The 26,954-nt window shown below is 36.7% G+C and overlaps 1 protein-coding gene across 24 annotated transcripts in view; it reads left to right on the forward strand.

The window, feature by feature from the left end:
- Positions 1 to 26,954, forward strand: part of adgrb2 (adhesion G protein-coupled receptor B2) — a 323,031-nt gene that overhangs the window by 204,765 nt on the left and 91,312 nt on the right. For all 24 annotated transcript variants that reach the window (XM_089123194.1, XM_089123186.1, XM_089123181.1 and 21 more), the window contains 3 exons: positions 1,294 to 1,369; positions 3,777 to 3,879; positions 6,615 to 6,658. In XM_089123194.1, the coding sequence (XP_088979320.1) occupies positions 1,294 to 1,369; positions 3,777 to 3,879; positions 6,615 to 6,658 (223 nt within the window). The remainder of the gene's footprint in view (positions 1 to 1,293; positions 1,370 to 3,776; positions 3,880 to 6,614; positions 6,659 to 26,954) is intronic.

Here is a 26,954-nt window from a genome sequence, read left to right on the forward strand (position 1 = left end):
TGAGATAAGAACAGATGATGAGGTGCGTGTGGAGGCAAGGCACTCGTGCAGAGGAGAGAACATAACAAATGCTATGAAAAGCAGAGAGATGAAACAAGGGTACGGAGCCAGTGGGGAGGAGTGGACAGATGGTCTGGGAACAGAATCAGTTGTCATATCTTTACGAAAGTCCTCTTTTCTTTGTCTTTTAAATGTCAAGCTATGCACTGACTCTCTCTAAGAGTTTGCTTAAATGCCGCTCTTTTATATTCTGCTTTGTATTTTTGGTTCACTCAGCTGGAGCTGCTTATCATGGTCATATGTTTGTTCTGATGTCATCCTTTTTCCTTCATATTTGAATATGAGTACAGTATGTGGATAAAAGGAATGATGCTCTTTTTTTTTTCCTCATGCATTTACATTGTATTTTATTTTTTTTACTTAAAAAGATTTAGATGCGCGAGCGCACACACACAAGGAAATAATATTATTACATTATACTAGATTGTTGCAACAAAAGATTTATTCTGATTCATTTTTTCCATAATTTTTAAATATGTTTCCTGCTCTTTATATACAACAAAACCAGTTTTAAGTTGCATGGGTAGGCTATATTTGTGGCAATATAGTCAACAAAACATTATGGGTCAAAATTATCGATTTAAAAAAAAAAAAAAAATATCCCAAAAATCATTAGGATATTAAGTAAAAATCATGATCCATGAAGATATTCAGTAAATTTCCCACCTCAACCCTCTTATTATCCTTGGGGTCAATTTGACCACATTCAATGTTTAACGTCAGCAAATACATCATTTTATTTATTTATTTATTTATTTATTTATTTATTATTTTTTGCTTCAGATTTAGTGACTTTTCCTAATTTAATGGGGACAACTCTGTAAACATGTCAACTTAAAAGGTTACAAAAAGTCAACAAAGACATATCAGATTTGAGGGTAACATGAGGGTTAAATATATCAAAATTTTATTTTTGTAAGCGAATGCAGCACAATCGCCAACATAAATGGAAACCTTTAAAGGCGATTCGATTTTTTTACATTTAGATTTTTTGCCCCCTCAGATTCCCAATTTCAAATAGTTGTATCTCATCCACATATTTTCCTATTCTAACAAACCATACATAAATGGAACGCTTATTCATTCAGCTTTCATCTGATGTATAAATCTCAATTTTAAAAAATGGACACATAAGACTGTTTTTGTGGTCCAGTGTCACATTTGGTCGAGTTTTGATCTGTGACTTATATGTAAGTAATGTGTTTTGATACGTTGACTCTTTTTGTCCTGCAGAATCAGACGACACTGCGTATTTTGTGATCGGAGCAATCCTGTACCGCACCCTCGGCTTCATCATGCCCCCACCAAAGTAAGTCCAGACCTTCAATGTGTGTGAATGCGTGCATTTACGTGTTTTTTATAAGCTGTGTCAAGGGCACTCTTTCTGTTACTCAGCATATGATTGAGACCATGGACAATTATCAAAATGTGAACCTTCAGGGTTTGAGTGAAACAATCATTAAGTCTGTTTTAATCTGTCGAGAATCCTTATTACCTTTTATATATATATATGATGGGAGGTTGACAGTTGATATGGTGAATTCATGTTGACACATTTACCCAGTCATCTCAATGCCATACTGTACTCTGCACTAATTGTAGACCAGGCAGACTAAAATGGATATACAGTGCTTTCTCTTCCTAGAATACCTTCTATTCTTGCACTACCTGTTAATCCCATGATCCATGCCATGGATATCCTAATGTTGTGCCCAGGGATGTGGCTCTTAAAACCTCAAATGATCCACGTCACCCGGCTTTAACACTTTAGCTGGCCTGCTTATCAAACTGACTCAGCTGTTCTCACTCGGTTCTCACAGAGATTGACCACATGTGATTAAAAATCTATTTTGAATAGTAGTTTTCAATTTTGAATTAAGTTATATTTAATCTATTTTTCTGTTCTCAGTTGATTTATAATATCAATTAAATTATGCCATTAAATTGATAACATTTCTCTATTGTTATCATTGTTATCTAGTGACAATTCAATTTGTAATAGGGCAGGCAATACAATTTCAATGGTTTATTAACCTTTAATTAGTGCCTATTTTTATGCCCATTTTTTTATTTGTCTTGATTTTATTAAATGAAATAATAAAATGATTTTTTTTTCTTTTTAGTTTCCCCTCCCCATTCATTGAAATAAAAAAATAAAAATATTGTGACTAATTCAATTATTTGACTAAAACACAAATGCAATTGTGGAAAATATGACAATCTCATATGGTGTTTTTTTTTTTTTTTTAGGAGCTCAGGGTTAACAAGGACTGTTTTCACATGTATTTTGTTCATATTCCTATAGTCACACATCATTTGCACTTTGAGTGTGGACGTAAAGGGTACTTATGGAAAATAATCATGCCACGCATGGTTTGTGCAAAGCCTTTTTTTTTTTAGATATTCCAGTGCAACTGTGTTGCCTTTGCCCTCAGTCCAGCCACGTCTGAGACCCTCTCTATAGAGTGTAATTAGGTAGATTCGTGTCTTGCCCTGCAGTGGTCTGTAGTTCACTGTCCAAACTCACTGAGCATGTCAGCGCTCTCAACCCTGACGAGGAACACAAGAGTGTGGCGACAACCGCTGCATGTGTTTGCTTCTGTCTCTATTGTGAGCCATGTAAGAGGTCCTGGTATCCAGGTCATTGCTCCTCACTGTGGCTGATTGTGACGGGGCTTGTTGAATATGTATGGGATCCGAGCTATTTGTTTGTTTTTAGCCTGCTTTTGGTTTTTGTCTCATTAATTTTCTGCTCAGAAGACACATCCTTGCTCCCACTGCCCCAGAGGGAACTAACCTGCCCGATTTGTTTGTGACAGAATGTGACTCCATGTGACCCAACTCCCACGCATGGTTCACAAGTTTTATATCTCTCCATAACACACACATTCACACACACACACACACACACACACACCAAACATGGATGGATTTGTTTAGCGTAGGATGGTCCAAAATAGCTCTGCCATGGATTTAAAAGACACAAACACAGACGGCACATTGTTTCATGCCATCGAATATCATCCTTGGGTCTGCACCTTTCACAATTCAGTTGAATCAAATTGAACTGAGGTGGCATACATCATGCAGAATTGACCTGCAACATAAAATTGAGTTATCAAAAATACTGGTTGACCTATATATAATTTATTATTATTATTATTTTTATATATAATTTCTTGTTTAGGTATTTACATTTAGGCCTTTGGCAGACACTTTTATCCAAATAGTTGTCAAATACATTTAAAAAAAAAATAATGTGTTCCATGTTTATTTTTGTTGTATTGTGTGATTTTTCATGACTTGTATTGAAACCAATTAGGGTCAATTTAAACTGAAACATATAAATTGTACTCAGAATTTAAACATACAAGTGTTGAGTTTACTCTTCATATTACTTCCACAACAAACTGAATCAAAGAAAACAATATTTAAAAGATAGTTTTATAGAAATATTGAAACAAAAAAGTATCTAAATACTTATAAACTCATAAACATATATGTTGAGTGACTTGAATTTCAGTTTCAGATTTCAATATTCTGTCATTTAATTTCAAATTCCAATTAAGCATCCTGTTGTTTGTGGCAGTTTCACTCATGAAGGGAGACCGTTCTTATATTCGGAATAATGCTCAACCCTGATACCTATCGATAGATGTGAAATGGAGCGTGAAGTCGATTTTGGATCTAACTCGCTCTATGTTCCTTCCTTCCAGAGATCCATTCGTGATCAGCTCAAAGATTCTGACAGTGACGGTACGTCCCTTACCGAAACCAACCGAGCCCTTGGTATCAGTGGAACTTGCACCTTTGCTCAATGTAAGTACCTTATGCTTTTTATTCATATTTTAACATAGAGGCCCCACCTCTACAAACTATTACATATTGCATCATTATATTGCAAAAACCATACTGTATCATTGGCGTTCTTAAGTTTGGGGTTGATAAACATACAAAAAACTTCTGTCTTTTTATATGTTTTCATATTTCCCCTTTCGGTCTAACTGTACCAGTTTTTATGACCTATAACCAATGCACGTTCACTCATGCTGACAAATTGCCTGAGCATTGGTGTGTGCACACACTTCTAGCACAGTGAGTCTATTTGAACATCTTAATCAGGCACGAAATACAGTTGCGATGACCCTCTATTAATAATCCTCTGTTATGAATAGTACATCTTTAACAACCCCTAAAAACACAGGACATAAAGTACTACACAAAGGCTCTGAATATTTTATAGAAGGGGGGGAAATGTAATAAAAATATACCCGCAAGGATTTATGCAGAACGTGAAACCTGCAGATTGGATTGTGCATCAGTGCAGATATCAGCTGTGCAGAGAACACTGCCTTTGTGATGTTCCCCGAGTCGCCATGGCAACCTTTACCTGCTATCTCCTTCATAGAAAAGTGAGTTTTGGGAATGCTGGTGTGGACGTGATCCATGATTGTTTTCTATGCACGAGTCCCTCGTCACACCGAGGTCATGCCCCGCTCAGCCGTGGTCCTGGGTGAGCCCCATCTGTGAACGAAAGACATTGGCGGGGGTCGGTGTCCAGATTGTGCAGCGGTGCCCTGGACACAGATGTTTGGAACATGAGGGGTGGGGGGAGGGGGGCTGAGCCTGTGTGTTGGGACTTGTCCCTCTCTATGTGGACAGCTGCTCTGAGACAGCCATCCTGACCCCCAGGGGATGCTGGGAAATGGAGGCGGTGCACTCCAGATGTGTCATTGGCCGGCGCTCCTCCCCATTCATCAGTCGTAACATGTGTGTGCGGACGTCTGTGCCAGTTATTGATCGCCGATGTCATCCTACCGTCAGTCATTTGAGAGTCAAAATGAAATGATCTATTTGGTTGCATATTTTGTTTACCACATGCGATGACACAAATGCTCAGTTCATTTGTTCTCATTATGAATGTGAGTAGGAAAGCCATCTGTTAGTGTGTCTGATAAGTTGATTCGAGCCAGTGGAATGACCGAGTCCATACTGGACACTTAAAACTTGCCTTACTAGACATATTATACTGATCGAACAGCTTTGGGAATGTTTCTGGACTCTGTGGAGGGGACTGTGACTGTCAAGCATCTGTCATTCAAACACGTATTACTCTGTGTCAGCTGTCAACTCTGATCCAATCCAGTGTGTGGCGTTGCTTAGCCACTTGGGGGCAATGAAATGTTTAAAACGGTGCGAGTGTCTGTATCTCGCTGTGCCTGCCCTCATTTGAAGTACACAACCTCTCTGAGACCACATAAGAAAACATAATTGCTCTCTGATTTTGGCAGCTCCCATGGTTGTCTGTTATACCCCTGAAGGTTAGAGATGATCATTGTTCAGGTCATAAGATCCCAAATGAGATTCCTCCTTCATAATACATAGGAGGCATAACTATTAGTCAATTATACTGGTTGATTCGCTGAAGAATCGATAATGAGTTGTTCATCCAGATTTGCATCACTGAACACTGATTAGAGCCTCACACTGAGCATTAGCCCAGACTCTACCGAAGCAATGAATTAAGAATAAGATTTTTTTTTCTTTTTTTTTTTTAAATTATTCATCTGGAGTTTGCACTCAGGGCTCAAGAGAAATCATCATTATTATTATTATTACATTTTTTGTCTGACAGTGTTTTATATATATAGTATACTTGCTTGCCTCTACATTTAACACGCTTCACACATTTTCAGGGTTACGGTTGTCGGCTCATCTCTTAACAATAGTGGGCGTCACCTTTCAAACTCAATTTCTTTGGTCTTTCTAGTTTAAGTCACTATCTTCAAATGTGTTGAGCTTTAAATTCTGGCATATTCTGGTGTATTATCCCCAACTATAGTGAAATACAGCAATTTTTACACATGATTTGACAGTTTATTTTAAGAAATATGAAAAAATATAAAAGGTGTGCATTATACTTGGCACCTATGAACACTTTACAGTTAAGTTTTATGACTCTAAGTCATTTTCTTTAAATGCTGAATATATATTCAAATTGTAAAATTGTTTTATTTTAATATTTAATAATATTTGTTCTCATTATGAATGTGAGTAGGAAAGCCATCTGTTAGTGTGTCTAAAAAAGTTGATTCGAGCCAGTGGAATGACCGAGTAAAATTGTTTTATTTTAATATTTAATAATATTCATTCATTCATTCATCTATTCATTCAGTTTTTTTTTTTTTTTTTTTTTTTCAAAAAAACATTGTCCGCACACTGGAACTGGATCTGTATGTGGATGCAGGTTCCCTATCATTTAGCACATAAAATCATATTTGTGTTATGTAGCAAATCATTGAGTCAGAAATATGATACAAACACATTGTTCGTTTGGTTTCAGGCTGTAACAACATGTTTCAAATTAACGGCAATCATTGTTTGTTTACAGATGCCACCTGGTTTGATATGTTAATATAAATCGCATATGTTCAACAGACACAAATGCAAACACTATATATGAAATTTTCCTCTCTAATGTACAGTCATGCAAACACTTATTGTCTTGTTTTGGAGTCATTCTCAACTCTTTCTGTCTTTCTTTCTCCTCTAAGGGCACAACAGATCCTCAGTGTGTGGTCTGGGACTACGGAAACCCGTAAGTCATACATCTGCAACCCCCTCCACACACACACAATGTCTGTCACATGATTCTCACTGACATAGATCTCTTATTACCTATTCAACCCAGTTGAGAGCATATTTACATCAATGTTTGTATTTGCAATCATAATGAGTCCCCATGATGAAGTCTTTGTCGCTACGTTAATTGAATTAGCGAGATGAAATAAACGTATCATTCTAAGCGTCAAAGTGAGAATTCGACACCCAATTCCCAGTTTTCAAAACACAAGGCTTCAATCTGATTTGATTGTCTTGTGATGCCATTCCCATCCAAAAAACCTGTCAGACGCCACAACAGGAGCTTTATTACCGCGTTGTCTTCAAAAAATGAAACAATGTTGCTTTTCCTTAGGGATCTCTATGAAATGACACACATGCTGCGTCCTATTTCACTCAGCAGGTTCTTATAAAGTGAGTTCAGGCACTAGGTTTTTTTAAAACTGCTCCTCCTACTGGTAGAACTTAGTATTAAGCATCTCTCAGCCTATAGATGTACAAGAAAATGTCAAACAAACGAGTTTATTTTCTGTTTTGACTGCATCGTGAGCTCTTGGTGATGTAATTCTGTCTGTTGATATGCTTTGGTTGTGTCTTTGTGCCTGTTTATTTAGAAGCTTTGAGAGTCGCGCATGTATTCTAGTTCACGCTCTGTTTGTATTTGTGTCGGAAAACATCTGCGCTCGGAGTCTGTTTATATCGGGGAGGAGCGATACAAAAGAGTTTTTGAAGCATCACAAATAAGGTGAGAGAGAAGAGGACAAAGAGAGAGACGCAAGGCAGTGAGACGCGGATACATTCACACTGACAGCGAGTTACTGTTGTTCTTCGACAGTGAGCAAAAGAGACTGACCTTCGGCAACTTTGGTCACCGACTACACACTTTGAGAGTGAGGGACACGGTACAACAAAACTAAAATGTTGCAGTTTTAATGGATACAGCTGTTGATTGTGATGGTAGCTGCGTGTGCTGCGCCGACTCGTAGACAGGATGTACCTGTGCGTGAACGCTAGAATCTTGTGTGTCCCGAGTATTTCCTTTTGTGTAACTCCCCGCTGGCACAGCACACCTCACGCATCATTAATACACACCGGGAGGTGGTCGGCACGGCAACAGGAAGACCAGACTAGACAGGCGAATGGTGGGTGGTAATTACTGGAGCAGAAAAACCCTTCTATCTGCAGGCCGCAAAGTCAATTAACGCAAAAACCTGATTACCTCTCCCACCAAATTACATTCCAAATCATTCCGAGATGAATGCGCTGGTGTGATTAAAAAGAGGCGAGGTATTGAGATTTTTATCGCTATTATAAACCCAAACATGGCAAAATCACTCCCAAAGCTCAAGCCAGTGGAGTGAAGCAACATTCAGTGCTCTTTATTCTTTATCAGACGCTTGCAGGGGGAGATTGATACTGTACTGTATTGAAGAGAAAATTAGAGGCTCTGGACTTAATAGGTGTATTATTTTTTTCTCTCTCTCTCTCATTGTTTTTTTTTTAATATAGATCTGTTTGTGTTGTCACTGTTTTTTTTTCCTCCTCATGCAATTATCTGTTCATTTAAACAATTCCCAGCTTCAGATTTTCACGATTACGATCTTTCTCTTGCCAGCTCTTTTATTGTTGTCTCCTGAACCACAATAGAGTGATTTCTAATTGCTTCCAGCTCACTGTAGTTATCACACTGTGCCTGTGCATAATCAAGGGAAAATGGTGAAGTTTGCTTTTTTTCTTCTTCTTCTTCTACTTCTGTGAATTCATTTATTCATAGCAAGCATCACTCTCTGATGCAGATTCAATTTTCATGATTAGTTAAATTGATTCAGCAGAGAATTGATCTTAATATTTTCATGTCTTCACTGGCACTCTACCTTGAAACATTACCTTCAAAAATGTATGGTATCCATTTCATTGATAATTAAACATGAAAATTAATCATGTTTAGACATGAGACAACTGTAAAGACATGTTTAATCTTGCAAAATATTTCTTTCTTTTCATTGAAACCTACAATTTTTTTTTTTTTTTTTTTTTTTTTTTTACATTGATAATAATAATAATAAGAAGAACATGCACAAATTCAGCTCAATATATCATGGGACTCTGAAAACTAGAGTAAGACTAGAAAAAACTTAAATGTTAAATATATATTTTTGAGCTGTAAAAATGTATCTCTGAGGCCCTAAAACTGAATATCCTATTAAAAGATAGTCACAGTCAAGATAGTTTCAACCAGTCTTTAGTTTGAACGTTGTGACTCTACAATCAGTTTTGGTGATATAAGCCCATTTCTCATCTTAAAGGGATACTCCACTTTTTTTTTTTTTTTTGGGGGGGGGGGGGATAGGCTAATTTTACAACTCCCTCAGGGTTAAACATTTGAGTTTTACGAATTCATTCAGATGATTTTCTGATATTTAGAAGAATATCAGTAACCAATATTCTTCTAAATATCAGAAAATCGGCTGAATGGATTCGAAAACGGTAAAACCCAACTGTTTAACTCTGGGGGAGTTGTAAAATGAGCCTATTTCCAAAAAAAAGTGGAGTATCTCTTTAAATCATTCACAAAAGTTTTTTTTTTTTTTTTTTTTTTTTGACAGTCTTCAAAAGCATCTCTGGAGAATGTAAAAAGATGGGGAAAAAATGAACTTTGCACCATGCAAGGCTTGTAATCATGAATTCCCTTTTATGTACGGAATGACCTTACCAGAGTTTCCTTTTTAATGTTTTATTTTCTTTCTTTCAGAGTTTACAACTTGCCTTGGCTTTACTCTTGTACAATCACAATCATTCACATTTAATCCCTCCAACCAAATCGAATCCTCCACGGGGTGATTTTAATCAAGACTGGCAAAAAAAAAAAAAAAAAAAAAAAAAAAAAGCATGGCAACACATTGATTTTGATTATGATGGCATAATTGATGGACTATATGATGTGTGTACAGCGGCTGAGTAATGTTTCTCCAGAAGTGTGGAGGTGCAGCTGTGGCATGTGTGATGAAGCAGTCTGCACTGTATTTGTTACTGGTTAATTTGTTTTGAGTGAAGCTGCTGTGTGGAATTTGTTTGCATGTGGAGGGCCAGATTACGTGCAGTTAGGACGTGCATGTGCAGATGATGTTTGTGAATAGAGCGTGTTGATGTTAGAGGGTCTTATGGATATTGATGGTGCGGGCAAACATGGTTTGTCATATTCATTAGCTTTGGATGGTGAACTGACACCTGTAAGTGGTGAAGTGAGATCAAGATTATATGGGCATTACTTTCTCTCTCTCTCTCTCTGAATTATATACTGAATTATGTTTTTTTTTTATTTTATTTTTTTGATAATGTAAAAATGCAGAACGTTTTCTGTGATGAGTGGGTTTAAAGGGATATATAATATAATGTTTGTACAAAGTAAAAGTCATTATGTCCATGGAATGTCTACGCATGTGACAACGCTAATGGCAAATCTGAATTTTCAGTGTCATTATGATCCTTCATAAATCATTCTAATATGCTGATTTGCTGCTATTATTACTATCGATGTTGAATAGTTGTGCTGATTTATATATATATATTTTGTCTAAACCAGGACACTTTTTCACAATTATTCGCTGAATAGAAAGTTTAATAAACAGCATTTCTTTAAAACAGAGACATTTTGTAACAATAAATGTCTTTCCTTTCATTTCGAAACATTATAATGTGTCGTTGCTGAATACAAATTGTAATGTATTTAAAAAATATAAATAAAATATTATATTTATAATAAATATAATAACAAATAAATGTTTTATTTATTATAAAAAATGTTTAATGCTACTTGAGGGCAGAATTTAAAGCTTTTTTTGTTGTTGTTAATAAAAAAATGACCAGTTAGTAAATGTATTTTTTATTTGTATAAAATACTTCTACAGGACATAAAAGTACAGAATAATGTGCTGTCATCATACACAGGTTAATGAGGTCTTGTATATTCCTTTGAAGGTTTTATTTTGTGATAATGAGCTCCTGCATATCCCACTTATTACTTAATATGCTACTTTCCCAATATATAAATAAGAGCACATGGAAATGAAAAGCTGAAATGATTGGATTGTGTGACTGTGGAGAGCTATGAGAGACATGAAACTAACAAATGTAGAAATTTGATTGCCAAGGACGACGGTCAAAACAGTTTACAGGTCTTTCCAGAATATATTTGATGCCAGAATGTTGCAATTAACCAATTAAAATCCAAAGATTCCAGAGAGCTGTTAGGCTGACAGACATGTTCACAAACTCAAACATATTCAGTCAAGTTCTTCCTCTCACTGTTGCCTTTGGTAATTGACATTGACAGACTGGGCCCTATCTTGAACCCAGTGCAAATGACTTGATACACCGACGCATATATCATTCCTATTTCAGCGGTAAATTAGGGAATGAACTTGCGCTCCCGGGAGTGGTTCAGTGAAAAGACGAGGCGTGTTCCGGCGCAAACGTTCCCTTGTGCTATTTTGCAGTTCAAGAAAACAATTCCGCCAGTCTAAAGTCCAAAACCTCGTCTAAAGTCAGTGGCGTGTTATTCAGATGCTATTTTAAGGGTGCATGCTTGGCCATAATGTAGTGTGTGCACAACGCGCATACACTCCTGCTTCTCTCATATACTCATATACATATACTTCTCTCATATACTGCTGCTATATACACACAGCAGTTCCAATTTTTGCAAACCATACATAATTACAAGGAAAAATATTACCACTCAAGGGAAATCATTGTTGTGTCCATGAAGATGTGAAAAAATAGGCATAAATCTAGCTTACACATTTACCAAACCCATGTTTAACCAAAATTAATTTGTGTGGGTTTCCTCCATCCCCATACAATGTCACTTCTCTGTCTTTTAAGCCCTGACAAGAATGTCAGTCTCCTGGGCTGTGAACAGTTTCTGGTGTGTGCCATCCAAATCCACCATTATTATAGCAATCCGCCATGGAACAAGCGCACCTGCTTTTAAAGGGAATGTTAGATGACGCTTTATTGTTTGTTTCCCGTACAAAGACGTAGTTCGCTGCTTCACTACCATAGTACGATTCGTTGGAGAAATCAACTAGCTACTCACGACTGTTTCCCGAAACCAATTGTCGCAAAGTATCGTTCAACCACTTTGGCTTCGCATGTGGTGGAATAATAACTACTTTTAATGAAACTGTTTGAGATCCAATTAACACTAGATTGGTTAATATAAATTACAATTACATGCAATCTGAGGACTATTTCTAATTGTTCTCAGTTATTTTGCTTTATTACCAGACTCAATATTTGGCTCGTTCTTACATAGTAGAGCACGTTCGCAAATGCGCACTCTTCAAACACGGTACTTCAAATCTTTTGACAAACTAAAAGACGTAAATTCCATTTGTATGTATTCTAAATAAAAGGCACTGGTTGTACTGAATGTCAGCTTGCTTATTTTGCTCAAGATAAGGATTTATTACCTCCAAATGTGATGCAATATAGAAACCACAGGTTGAGAGCTGTCGTTCAAACCACACAACTTTGCGATGCTGTTTGCGAATGTTCGGGAACGATGGTTTCGGGAAACACTGACTCGTTGAACTATGCTGATAACGACGGGACTTGCGACTTTAGTTGACTTTCGGGAAACGCACCCCTGATTGGTTTATTTCACGTTACGGCCAAACTACACCTATGTAGCTACTTCAGACCAACCCATTTTAGATTTGCGAGATCCGGCCACAAAGTTACTTGCGTTTGATACTTGCGATTCAGATCGTTAAAATAGGGCCCTCATGGTCCATACCTAACTCTCTCTCTCTCTGTCTTAATTACCCTTCTCACTCTTTCTCTCCTCTCCGTACATCACTGTTTTGCTTCCTGACCTTCGCTTGGAGTGCAACTGCTCTCTGCATGCTTTCTTTCATCTTAATGCCACCTTTCCTTCCAGCTGCCTTACCTCCCCCTGATCTCCCTCCCTCGCCTCTCCTTTCCCCCGTCTCTCTTCCCTGTGGCCTTGAAGTTCTCTTCTTCATCATTCTGTGACGATTTTTCGTTTATTTGCCCTGTTCCCCATCCCATTTCATCTGATGAATCAGCCTTGTCCTCTCTCTTTCTCTATCACGGTCCCTCTTGGTTGTTCTATCTTTCTCTCTCTTTCTTCTAGTCTTTGTCTTTCTCTCTCCCTCTCTCCCGGCTGTGGTGCTTGTTAATTGCCAGCAGGTTATGGTGCCCTTTTCAGTGCCGTGGGAAGCCTTTAGTCGCTCCCTATGAAAAGGACAGCGCTTCACATGAGATGAGGAGCATGTGTCCTCAACCACACACACACACACACACACACACACACACACTCGTTCTATCTCCGTTTAGGGTAGTTGAGCATCAAAGTTTGTACATCGCAGCTGGCAAAACTGTTATGTAGTATATTCTTCTATTATAGCTTTATCTATTAATCTTTTTTTTTTTTTTTTTTTTTTTTTTTACAAAAATAACACCACACAGGCATTAATAAACACCTAATGGATCAGATTATGTCAAACTCAATTTCGCCCAAAAGTGGAGATAGAACCTTATACAGTAATTCTAAGCTCACGCACTGTCAAAAAACATCACTTATTATGATTTATAAGCTGTTCTCATTATTGGGACACAAAAATGTCCCCTAAACATACACTCTTAGAAGAAAAGGTGGTCCCACTTTATATTAAGTGGCTTTACTTACATCGAAAAATAAGTACAATGTACTTATTTTGTTCAGGTTGTATTGCAAAACAATTTTGTTGCTATTGAGGAGTGATATGGGTAGGGTTAGGGTTAGGTGTGGTTGTATAGGTCGGTTTAAGGGTGGGTTAAGGTGTAAGGGAAGGGTCAACTGTGCAATTACAAATGTAATTACATTTATTAATTACAGCTGTAATTACATGCAGGTATTTTCAAAATATAAGTACAATGTAAAAGCATGTATGTACACAATAAGTCCATTGTATCAAATTATTAATTTCAATGTAAGTACATAGTACTTAAAGCCACTTAATATGAAGTGGGACCGAAAAGGTTCTATATAGAACCTTAAAAGGTTCTATCAGTGCTACTTATTTGGAACCCCCTACAGAACTCTTTATAAGGGTTCAATGATAAGAACCCTTTAGGGTTCTTTGTAACCAGGAAAAAGGTTCTATATGGGTTCATTCATTATCATTTGTTTTGTCCTTTCCGGATTAAATATTTATATATTCTTGACAAACATCAAGACCCTAAAATGTATTTATGAATGCATGTGAATGATCACAAAATTCAAGATATGGGGGTTAGAAAATGTGTATATTTATATCATTTTATGTGGTTAATTAATATCACACGAAAAGTGCCATTTCAGTTGTTCTCCTCCCAAAACCAGCAAGATTAAAATATGATATTAAGTTACTACAACAGTTTAATAAATAATAATTTAATTACAACTAAAAATGGTGCAGAATAATGCAATATATGAATGAATAATAGCCTAAAAAGAATATTTGTGCCAAAAGGGTTCTTTCTTGTCATTATAGAAACTTTTTTTTAGCATAAAAGGTTCTTTGGAGTTGAGTAAATAACCATATGCTTCATATATAGAACCCCAATGAACCCTTTTTTCTAAGAGTGCAGGTTTTACCTGAACCACACACACACACACACGTCAAAGTTGGTGTGCTTAGTTTCTACAAAGAGTACAAAATAGGGTGCAATATTCAGTAATTTGTTTGTTTGTTCATTCGTTCACAACAATCGAAGACGCTCAACCTTCCTAAAATAAACATTTTGTACAACCTATTTTTGTATTTTATTTTTTTTTGTTATTGATGTTTGCAATTTTTGTAACATTAATTATATATATATATATATATATATATATATATAAAATAAAAATGTCTACTGTATATCGTGGCTAAAATATGGATTTTTTAAAAATAATCATTCAATTGAATTAAATAAAAAGACTATCTTTTATATATACGTATATTAAAAGTGAACAGATCATATCGTTCTTTCTCAGGCTGAGACTGATCTTTACCGACTGACTCGTTTTGCTGAGTAAGTGTCATCACACTAACTTGGAGTGTGACTGAAGACATTTTGAGCGTTAGAAATGTCCCCCGTTACAATCGTCCCCCAGTGTCCTCAGAGAGAGGAAGTGTGATATAGTCTTACTGTAAAGCAGTGAAGAGGGAAGTTCTAATCCACAGGAAATGAGAGCGGGAGACAGAGTGAGATCGATGGAGATCGCAGTCAAGCACAATGGCCCATGAAGACACATCTCTGATGGCCGACTTTCATTCTTCAGCAGCAGGCGAGGCCATTGTGTCATAGAACTCGACGTCTTCCTCTCAGTTTCGTTTTGTGGGTGGTGATTACCAAGTTTCTCTCTTTTTGGTGTGTGGAAAAACTTGGAAGATACAGTTATCCTTTTTTTCTGTTCTCATTTTTTTGTTTGCACTTGAATTGGTCTTTGCTGCTAAGGCTGAAAAGGGGCATTCTGGGACTAAATGAGCAAATTACAGATTCAAGACGTCTAAGATGCAATTGTGTCTTGTGTGTGCGAAAAGAGCAGTGCTCTTGTGTGATTTCTTATCACCCATTTAGCGAGGGGGTAATTTCTGTACGTCTTTGTGTGTGGCACACTCTGTTCTCTTTTAGTATTCCTCTTACTCTGCCTCCCTTTTCTGTCTCGTTCCTCTTCTCGAGGTAAAGGATGTGGACAGCAGTGGAGGTATAGGGTGTGCGAGGCTTTAAAGGGAGTCCCGAGGGACTGGGGGCTGCTTCTTTAATCTGTTTGTAACGTAGTAAACGGGAGAGAGCTCCAGAGAGCAGCAAGAAGAATGTGTCCTACAAAGGCTCTTTTTGTTTACTTCAGTTATTCACATCCCTTGGCTTCCTCCTGTCATTTTGTAAAGTGTAAAACTCTGAAACCCTGAGGCTTAGGGGGGAAGAGACGAGAAAAAAAATGCTATGCTAAAATCCTGTCCTTTTTATTCATAATTGTTGTATTCTCTGGACACTTGGTGTTCGCTTAAAGCTTATGCATGCAGTTCTGCAAAATTCCAACATTAAAGGAGTTGTTCACTTTTGAAAAAACTTTCTCTGATAGTTTACTCACCCCCATGTCATCCAAGATATCCATGTCTTTCTTTCTTCAGTCGAAAAGAAATTAAGTTTTTTTGATGAAAACATTCCAGCATTTTTATCCATATAATGGAAACCAAATGGTTCAAGGTCCGAAAGACAGTTTCAGTGCAAACTGTTCAAAGGGCTTTAAACGATTCCAGACAATGAATAATGGTCTTATCAAGTGAAACGATCGCTCATTTAATAAATAAATAAAAAAAGTTTAAGTTTTATAAGCTCAAATGGTCGCCTTGCTCTGTTCTGTGATGCAAATTCGCGACTCTCCTGTTCGAACTCGTTTTCGTCATTAAAATTAACAAATCTTTTTTTCGGAAAAAGATTTGTTCATTTTGATGAACGAGTTCGAACAGGAGAGTCATGAAAGCGCATGTCGATGAGTTCACGGTCAGTTCAACTCCCCACGTTCGGCCATTATTGTAGTTTGATTAGAGATATACGATTATATACGATACCTTCAAAGAACATTTTTATTCACACATTAATAAAATGTCAACAACAGAAGACTTGTCCATCAAGCCTTACATATTCGAGCCAGAGCGAGCGAGTTGATAAAGACGACGACGAACCTTTAGAACAACCTTCATATGGATGTATTGGTATGTGAGTTAACTGTTTTGTGTTATTAGTGAAAGTCGACTATTTCTCTTGATAAAACAAGCACACTGACAAAATAAATGACTACGGTCTAATCTTACCACAAACAATCTGTATTGATAATATGATACGTTTAGAAAATCATCAGAAAAGCAGCTAAATGACCATTGATGAAACTCAAGAACAATAACAATGCAGACGTGTAACGTTACTTCAAAACAAAAACAAAGAAAGACAAAGGTACTGCTAAACCATAAGCCATGACCACCATGTGTTTTAAGAAAGTAAAGTACTTTATTTTTATTAACGATATTTACAGCTTATCGAAATGCTCTGTTCGTCGTCTCCGAAGATAGAAGGAATTTACCTCTCATTCAGACGAAGTCAATCGGCAAACCCTTCTGTATAACGTTACTGGCGGAGGTTGTTGAAGTGGGAATCCTTGAAGTGCTTCAGGTCACTACATCCAAAAAACGAACATTTTGACTTGCCCTCTCGTAACTTCTGCATCATTGAGCTCTGACTACAAAATCGGAGCGAGAAATAATAATGGCGGATTGCTCGAAGTTTTGGACGGTAGTCAATGTCCTTAATTGGCAGTTCCGCTGCAAATACGGTGACGTTGTAGTTCAAAAAACGTCATAGAGAACAGAAAAATCTGAACAGGTTGAAAAATATGACCAAAACAGAATATAAAGATATAAACAAAGCACCTGAAGAGAATCATTTCATCTTTCCTGTACTTATAAACACTCCAAATATACAACAAAATGCATTTAAGGGCTAAAAAAGTGGATTTTGCATGATATGTCCCCTTTAAATGAGCGAACTTTTCGCTTGAAAAGATGAACAGTTATCAGCAACAACACAACAACAAAGAAGTTTTAGTAGCTAATGGATTTCCACCTTCTGAAAAAACGCTTGCTGCAGCTTTGCTGCAAGATTTATTTATGGAGAACAGAAAAACACAAACCACGTGTTTGGGTGCACCCCCATTCTGCATGTTGACTGAGCTTTCAATGTTGGTTCTTGTCACATGACATGCAGTGCTCTTGCGGCATTCTGAAAAGTTGAGATTTTTTCGTCTTGTCGCGCACATACATTTGAAATAACGAACTTGAGCGTGCAATGCGAAATTGGCGAGCTACCTCCAATCAGGCCACTGAGCGACGCATTGGAGACCCCTGCTTTAGGGGCTCTGTAGTTTTCCCTCTGTGCCATTCACATTTTCCTTTTTCAGAGTAATCACACCTCGTTTTATCCAAATGAGGCTCATTATAGATTGCTCCTATAGAACTTGCCCTTAGCCCTTCTTTTTCCTCATTCACAAGCAGAAGAGGAACGACGTATCATCGTCATTCAGCGTTATTGTGGTTAATTTGCTGTGTAGGTGTTGTATTAAACTGAATACCATTCCAACAGCCATCATTACCAGTCTTTTAAATCACTACAGAGTCACAGACACAGAGTGTACCAGAGCTGCAGACTTAGAGTAGAGGCACTGCATGCCGCTGTCCGTGGTGCTGAAATCAGTCAAATCAAAAGCAATCAAATGTATCTGTAGTCATTCATCATCGAATAAACCCTGATGGCGTGAAATTATTTGGTACTTGTAACTTTTGAATTATTCTGGGAATTCATGCTTCAAATTCTCACAATTTCTTAATAGATTCCCTTTAAAGCCATTCATGGACTGCTGTATCAGAGTTACCACTTGCACGCAGGTCTGTTATTAAAGTATCATCTATTTCAGATTTATCCGGCCTTAAATGTCACATAAAAGAAGCGCATTGTGGTCGGCTGTTTTATTTGTCAGCTAGACGGCCCATTCCTGTCAAAGTGGGCAGGACTTGGCCACAGTAACCTGTAAAATGGACTTGACTTTATGCTGATAGTCTGGTAGAGTAGTGATTAAATTGAAAGATTGCTCTCTATCAGATTAGCTGATACTACAATTTTTTTTCACATCCTTATTCGACATTAGATGTTGGCTCATGATACAGTAAAATTGGAAAGTTTCCAAATATAGCAAGGGAAAACGCCTCTGTACACAAGAAAAAAAAAAAAAAGAATGAAGTGGAAGTCACAACCCACAGACGAAGAGACCGAGAGGTAATTATTTGTTCTTCTGAGGCTTCTTCGCATGACATTAGCACATTAGCACAGCTTGAGTTTCTGCATGGATGAATTTCATTCTTTTTGCAAGGTTCATCTACCCAAACATCCCCTTCACACCCCACTGGGTGTATGAGAGCACATGGCGCTGCACCGACTGCAAGTGTGTGTCTCTATGGGTTAAGTATGCAGTCAATTTGAAGGATTATGCTGGGAGTTGGCATGAAAACCTCACGCCAACCCAATGGCCCTTTACACGATTTTATTTTATCGTGTGTTTCTCTCTTCTCGAGCAAATGCTTCACATTATCCTGGCCTTGGCTTCTTGTTTACTGTTCAATGTTTTAAATGCCCATATGTCTTTGGCATCTATCTTCCAAAGCCCTACCTCTGTTTTAATGAGAAATATGCTGCAATGAAGTCTAGAGTTACATCATACAAAAAGGTTTGCATTCAGTCATGATTCAAAAACACCATGGCATCATCTGTTAATACAGTACATGTCTCATTTAAGCCGCGTTTCCACCGCAGGAACTTTCCCCAGGAACTAGGAACTTTGGGGTGGTACTCGGTGTGTTTACATCGCAGGAACCAGGGTCTAAATGAAGTTCCGGGTAAAATCCCCCCCTAGAAAGTCCCTGCTGGCGAGGTATTACTTTTTCAGACTTCTGGAACTTTCGGGGGTGGGACTTGTGCACTGAATTTCTGAATGGTTCTTACCACTTGTTCTTTCTACCCGATGGCGCACGTTCGTCCCATCCATCTCGCGGTCAATGTCCGCTGATAACAAACGTCTACTTTTATATCTAGCATTACGAGCTTTCTGAATACGCTTTGGGTGCTTGTCTCTTTTCTGCCGCTTTGTTAATTACGTCCTTAGTAAACCAATCGCACACAAAAGCAGCACAGCTTGAATCTCCTCCATACAAACTTTAGTCCGAGATGTAAACAGAGTAAGCAAGCGGTCGGGGGCAAAAAAAGTTCTTCGGACAAATAGTTCCTGGTAATTGCGGTGGAAATGCGGCTTTACTTAAAGGCAGGGTAGGTAGAAATTTTCTAAAAAAAAAAATAAAAAAAAATTCCCAAATTTGTTTAAACTGTGTATACCAATACATAATTAAAATGTATGTTTGCTGGTTCCCTCACTAGGCTAATGGAGTTACCTAGTCAAACAGCTTCACCAGAAAAAAAAAACTGGTCATCGTTTTTACAATTATAATACTATTTTTAATCAATATATATTTATTTATTTTAGTTAGGTTTCTATTGGGCTGCTAAACGAATTTCAAGATATTATAGATATTCAAGTTAATACCATTAGTATTGCTAGTATTATTATTACAAGAAGTATATTATCAATGTAAAAATGCATTATTATATTAAACTATGTGTGAAGTTGAAACTGAACTAATTTCAAGCATTTTATTTTTTGTAAATATTTATCTATTATTATTTTTCAATTCTGAAAAATATAAAAATAGGATAAGCCTTTACACACACATATATATATATATATATATATACATATATATATATATATATATATATATATATATATATATATGCATGTATGTATATATATATATATATATATGCATGTATGTATACTGTATGTATGTATGTATGTATATATATATATATATATATATATATATATATATATATATATATATACTGCGTATGTATACATATACATATACTGTATATATATATATGTGTGTTAATTTGTTTATTCTTAATGAGAAACAACTTCTTTACTTACTCATGACTGGCTGTGAAACATGCAAGCTCTCATTAACATAAATGTCTGATTTTCTTATTTCGTATTTTTGCCAGTATACAGTGCAGACCTTCACTCTTCATCTGGCATCTTCCGATGTTTCCTGTCATCTCTTCTGCAGTTTGTGCACCTGCTTTTTTACTAGCATCAGGATAAAATGTACAAGTCTATTTTTCTTGCTCGTCCAACTGAGTTTTAACACACGCACAGCTACAGTACTGAAGCCCCCAATTTGCTATAGGCTCCACTAACCCTGTATGGTAACTTCACACTAATTACACAAGAAGCATTCCGTTTTTCTGGATTGTGGAGACCGAGGCTGGGAATTCAACCTTGCCGCTAGCAGCTCTCTTTCTCTCGCTGACCTAGAATCCCATTCTGCTCATTCGTGCAGGGCTCATGCCAGAGGGAGTGGAGTGACAGGGTAAATAACAGGATGTTGATCCCAACAAACCTTTTCCCGAGTAGGTATGGGATGGATGTTTTAATCCGACTGTTAATCCGCCCCACTGCCATCCATCACCCTAAGGCCACCGCGGTCCACTGCTGTGTGGAAGTGTCCAGATACTAGCCACACAGAGAATAAGAGTTATTTGTGTATTTTCATTTGGCAGAATTTAGTGGATCCTCTGTTTAGTTTGACAAAATTTGTCTTTTTTAACTGCATATTTTAATCTAAAAGAACATTTTTGCCAATTTGCTAATATGCCATTTAACCCCCCCCCCCTCCCCATGCCAAATCATTTACAATGCTTATTTGCAAGTGAAATAAGTGATTATTTTTGTTTTTTTTTTACAGATGTAAGCATAATGTATAGACTAAATTTGAAAGTCTGTTATCCCTCTTCTGATTAACTATCTGTTAATGGAACAAAATGGAAAGTAAACTTACACAGTGACTTAACATTCATAAAAGTTGTTCATGAAACCTAAACCTGATCATAAACCTTGAACTTACATTCAACAGACCTTTCTCAAGTTTAAGATGGCAGTGTAAAACAGTGTATGTTAAGTGAAAACTAACAGGCAAAACGTTTGCCTCAGGAATGGAAAAGAAAGTATTAATGATAAGTTGTAACTAAAAACAGTTCAAATAGAAAGAGAAAAGGTCAATATATATCTATAATTATAGTTCTCTGTATAAAACATAGTTTTTTTTAATCCACAGAAATGCACATTTATGATTAGTAAAAGTGTATAAACAATCTTCCAGCCTTGGGTGAAGTCATAATGTACATTAACTATTTCCTCGCCTGCGTTATTTAAAAAAATAAATAAAAAAATAAAAATGGCCAGCTAGCGCCAGCATTTTTGATCAAAAATTGCATGGCCCCCAGAACACATTCTAGTGTGAATATCTAAACATGCAACATGTCAAAAGAAAGAGCAAAGCCTCTTTTATTCAAGCGTCATGCATCATTTTTTTTTTTAATCAACACTTGAATGTGAGTAAAATCATGTGAATGTGAAGCTGAGAAATTCATTTTTCTCAAAGATTACGTCCGGATTAAATTCATAAAGATGATTACAACGTAGATAGATTGAGTCCATCAACAAAGTCTTATACCTCTTCCTGGGTTGGACATTTCATTTGGTCACAATAGGAAGTTTTGATTTAAATGCTGTTTAATGTTTGATTATCGAGTTATATTAAATGCTTTTATCGATTGTTTCTGCTTTGCCTTTATTTTGATCCAGAGATTCTCTTTCAGAAGATGCTTAATAGTGCTCCTACCATACAACAGTGAAATCTTGGATTGCGGGAAAAATCCATCAATGGCGGGGAAAGATTTAACAATGTTTTAGGACAAATATAATGTAATTTAATGGAAAACAAGTGCGAGTGGCAATCTGTTCCTTGGCAGGATTTTAACCAGCTCTGTGCTTATTGTACAGTGTGTGACTATATTCTATATTCACTATATTCTTATACTTTTGTAACTTTCTAGCAATGTTAATATCCTCGCAATATTCAAAATTAATTTACATTCACAATGAATATAATTCACAATGTGCCGTGTTGCTGCTAAATTAAATGATTGTTTCAATAAGAGGTGAAATGAAATGTCAATCAGCATCAAACTTCAATGACACCATTATCTCATTATTATAGTTTTAATTATAATGAGAAACCCATAAAAAGGAAATGCATAAATAAATGGCATGACAGTCAAACTGTATCGTGTTTGCTGCCAGTCTTTACCTGAAGACTGAGTTTTTTTTTTTTTTTTTTTTTGCATTTGCATTTGCATTTGCTCTTCCACTCTTAAAAATGATATCTTAAAATACAAATTCCATTAATAGCTTTAAAACTGTAGAAAACTGTGTGGAAGCTGAAACTAGCCTTTCTGTTGCTTTCCATTATTATTCAATAAAGTAACATGTTTTAAATAACTTAAAACATCAACACCCCACTTTCCTTTATTCAAGTGTTGACATGAAAAAAAAAAAGCACACACTAATTGATATGAATTAACGTCTACACAAATCTACACTAGCAGCAAAGACTGTGAACCCTGCAGCTGAAATGAATTAGTCATCATAATGAAAATACATTTACATAAAGTCATACTGTCGGTAATAAATTTCATTTTAATGTGTTTATCATTAAAACGCAATGTCAGTTTTGTGCAAATGCATAAACATCTGGCGGTTTTACTAAATGGTTTGTAACTTGAACATGAAAACTAAAAATGTTTAGAAGAACAGGACCAGGATTCAGAATTCGTAACCATCAAGATTCAGTCATGCTCTAAATTAGTTTAAAATTAAATTTAATTAACTATGATCTAAAATGACTGTAAGAAGTTCATGGGCATTTTTTTTTTTTATTATTATTTTTTTGCATGTTGCTTCGGTGTAAAGCAGTTCAATCTAGTACAGAAGGTACATTGATGAGATATATATATATATATATATATATATATATATATATATTAAGGCTGTCAAACGATTAATCACGATCAATCCTTTCCAAAATAAATAAAAGTTTGTGTTTACATAATATATGTGTGTGTACAGTGTATAATTATTTTGTATACAAATACACACTCATGCATGTATATAATTTAAGAAATGTTTGCACACACACACACACACACACATATATATATATATATATATAATTGATATTATATATAATTTATATTATATATAAATATTTATATATATATTTTTTTCTTAAATATATACATGCATGTGTGTGTATTTATATATGGAAAATAATTATACGCCGTACAAACACACACACACACATATATTATGTAATCACAAATTTTTGTTTTGGATGCGATTAATCGCAATTAATTGTTTGACAGCCCTATATATATATATATATATATATATATATATATATATATATATATATATACACACAGTATGTAATTAATACTGTGTTTCCAGTATCTATAACTTAAATAGAGGTAAAAATAGTATAATTATAACAAATTCATTGTTAACCACATGTGTTATTTGTTTTTCTTGTGAAATTAAATGGAAGAAATAGTTCCCAAACAATCACTAGCTAAATGATCTATTAATTTTAATACTACTTAAATAATAACAATCAGGCCATGTTTCCACCAAAGCGTTTTTAGTCAGCTGAAAACGCCAGACGCTCTGGTGAAGATGCTGTGCTTTTAGGCGCTTGAGAGCATTTTGGCAGCGCAGCGTTTTTTTTTTTTTTTTTTTTTTTTTTTTTTTGGTCGTTGAGACGTTTCGTTGCTATGAAACAGAATACCCACTGCACAGATTACTTGTAACTGACTTTGCAGATCATTTGTTTCACACTAAAAATGTATTTTTCATCCATTTTGTTCGGTTTAGCTCTGCCAGCTGATGCCGTTGTACAGAAAGAATGTTGTGACATTTGGTCAGTGTGGTTTAGTCCCGCCCCTCCTCCACTGTGATTGGACGGCTGGTTAAAAAGTGACAGTGATGAGCGCTGCATTTTATGCAAAGTTGAACGTTTTTCAACTCTCGGCAACCAGTAAAAATGCTGGGCGCTCGGCGCTTCAGCGTGAAAAAAAAAAAAACGTTCAGCGCCTCGTTACGCACATGGCATTTAAAAAACGCGGCACTCCCATTGAAAACAATTATAAGCGCCAGGCGCGTGGAAAAATTCTTTGGTGGACACACGGCCTAATATCCATAGTTCATATTTACATTTGATATACTTGATTTATACAAATGTGTATCATACAAAAGGGTTAGCAAAACTTGCAAATCACAGACTTCAGATTTTTGGTCTCTTGGCATTATAAGAACTGTATTACAGATCTGTTTCAGGTCAAAATAAAGCCATTGTATATGTTTACTGCTGGATGAATGCATTGTGGGATGTTTTTAAGGCATGTGATTCAGTTCAGGAGTCTAGTTTACAGACTCCTGAACTCTCTGTGCACCCGCTCATTATCTGAAAATAAACATGGAGCTCTCTCTCTAACAAGGCCGTGACTCAGATTTTCTTTCTCCCACTCCATTGGACTGTAGATCAGCAGGCTTTGTTTTTATGACACCACAAGAAAAAAAAAATATCACAGCTACTTAATAGTGATTCCTGGAGCCATTTGGCTTACAGGGATTTTTTATCTTACTGAAATATCAGGGTGTGTGCAGATCTTCTCTCCTCGCTGTGATAGCGCAACCTGTGCGACCCCCCAACCCATCCACCCCCCCCCCCCCAGCCAGCCATAAGCATCTTATGGTTAAAATGAGCTGAACTGGGATAATGTGGAATCCATCTCGCCGCGAGAGCTGTTTCATGCGCCATTATCTGTCTTACTGCAGCGAGACATACATCTCTACCCTGGGCCTCTCTCTCTCTCTCTCTCTCTCTCTCTCTCTCTCTCTCTCTCTCTCTATATATATATATATATATATATATATTTGTTCCTCCCGCTGTAATCTTCTGCCTACTTACTGCTCATGTCATCACACACGCGTTGGGTTAGCTTTCTGTGCTGTTCTTCAATGAGTAAGTATGCTTGTGTGTCATTAAAATGAGCCACTAAAGATTCAGCGTTCTACATTTAGATCCAAATCGTAACACCTGATACGGAAATAACCCTGTACCTCCTCCAGTGCTTTAATGTGTGTGTGTGGCGGAAGTCAAGTGTGTGTGTTTGTTGGGGGTGTGGCTACCAGGGCAGGGGACAGTGTTAGTGTGTCAATCGAAGCACAAGCAGATTGAGTCTCAGCAATCGTCTGTCTGCTTATAGATAGCATCTGTGTGGAATTAGACTACACCACCGTGGTGAGTACATACATATTTGATTTGTTTTTGCCATTGACAAACAGTTAAAAACTACTTTAGAGATATGATCATGCAGGAAACTGACAAATAGAAGGTATAGTTTGTAGGTCAAAGCTTTTGTAGGAAAGCGAGGCAGAAAAGTCAAAGATCATCCCTCAAATGGGTTGTTTTTAATCATGTAAAACCCATATCCCCGAAATAAATCTTCCATGTAAGTGTTTGTATCAATGCATTAGTGAATTAAATATAAGGAACATTTGAAGATCTTAATCTCCTTCTAAAACATGAGATATAACAGGCCGAAACCGTGAATTTGTGTCTGCTGTGGTTTCTATAGTTTTGTGTGCACAGAATTGCGCTAGCTGACTGTTGTGAAGTTTCTTGCTCTGGTTTAGCCGGCTTCATCCTCGTTTGCTTTTTGATGGGTTACTTGATCAGAATATGAAGGAGAAGTGTCTTTTTAACATCCTAACGTGAATTCAACATGAGAATATACTCTTTGTATATTGTTTCATGAAGCTGTGACACCAGTTGTGCAGGGCCGCTAGTCACACGTATTGTTAACCTGCTAGGAATCATTCCCATCAGTGCACCAGGAGGAAAGCTAATCTCTCTAAAGAAGCTTAACAATTATCGTCAGGAAAGCAATGGTTAGAGGCCAATGACATGCACTTTCCATGCCATCTGACAATATGACGTTTTTTGGAAGCATAACAATGAAGAATCAAAAGCTTTCTTTTTTTTTCTGAAGTGTTAGTTTGTGCTTCTGCGGTCAAGAAATTGATCCGTTATACTTGTAGGAAGATTGTGTGAAAACACTAGCCTGGGAAAACTCAGACAACTTCCGGCAAATTTAGATTTGCTCTGAAAGTTAGTCTGGCAAAGAGCTCATTCAAGCCCATTTCCAATCCATTGAAATGGAGGCACCAGTCAGAAACGTTGGGGCTGGCTTTACATGATGACGACAGTGCTGGGATTTTGAAGCAGATTTTGTAGCCTACATTACAAAAATGGATGCCGCCGTCGAACATCACTCATTCGAATCAGCTATCGCGTCTGTTTTAAGTGATTTGATGGTTTCCTTTTTGTTAAAAACCGAGCAAAGAACAACACTCGGAGATGTTTCTCCGTCGCTTTCCATATGTCATCTCCTTCATGGTTCTGATGGGTTTTAGGTCTATCCGCTATGTCCGTTGGTAACGCCCCTCTGGAAATGATTTGTCTATGATGCTTTGCCAGACCAACTGAGAATGGTCTGGTTTTAACCAGGCTATGAAAACACTGTCAATGCTACAGTTTGTTTATTTCTACACTATATCTCAAACTCAGAGGAAAAAAAAATATTGCTTAGAGAGGTAGCTTTCAATTTTAAGT

The sequence above is a fragment of the Pimephales promelas genome, chromosome 18, assembly GCF_988280905.1.
Source record: "Pimephales promelas chromosome 18, fPimPro1.hap1.1, whole genome shotgun sequence".
Classification (NCBI taxonomy): domain Eukaryota; kingdom Metazoa; phylum Chordata; class Actinopteri; order Cypriniformes; family Leuciscidae; genus Pimephales; species Pimephales promelas.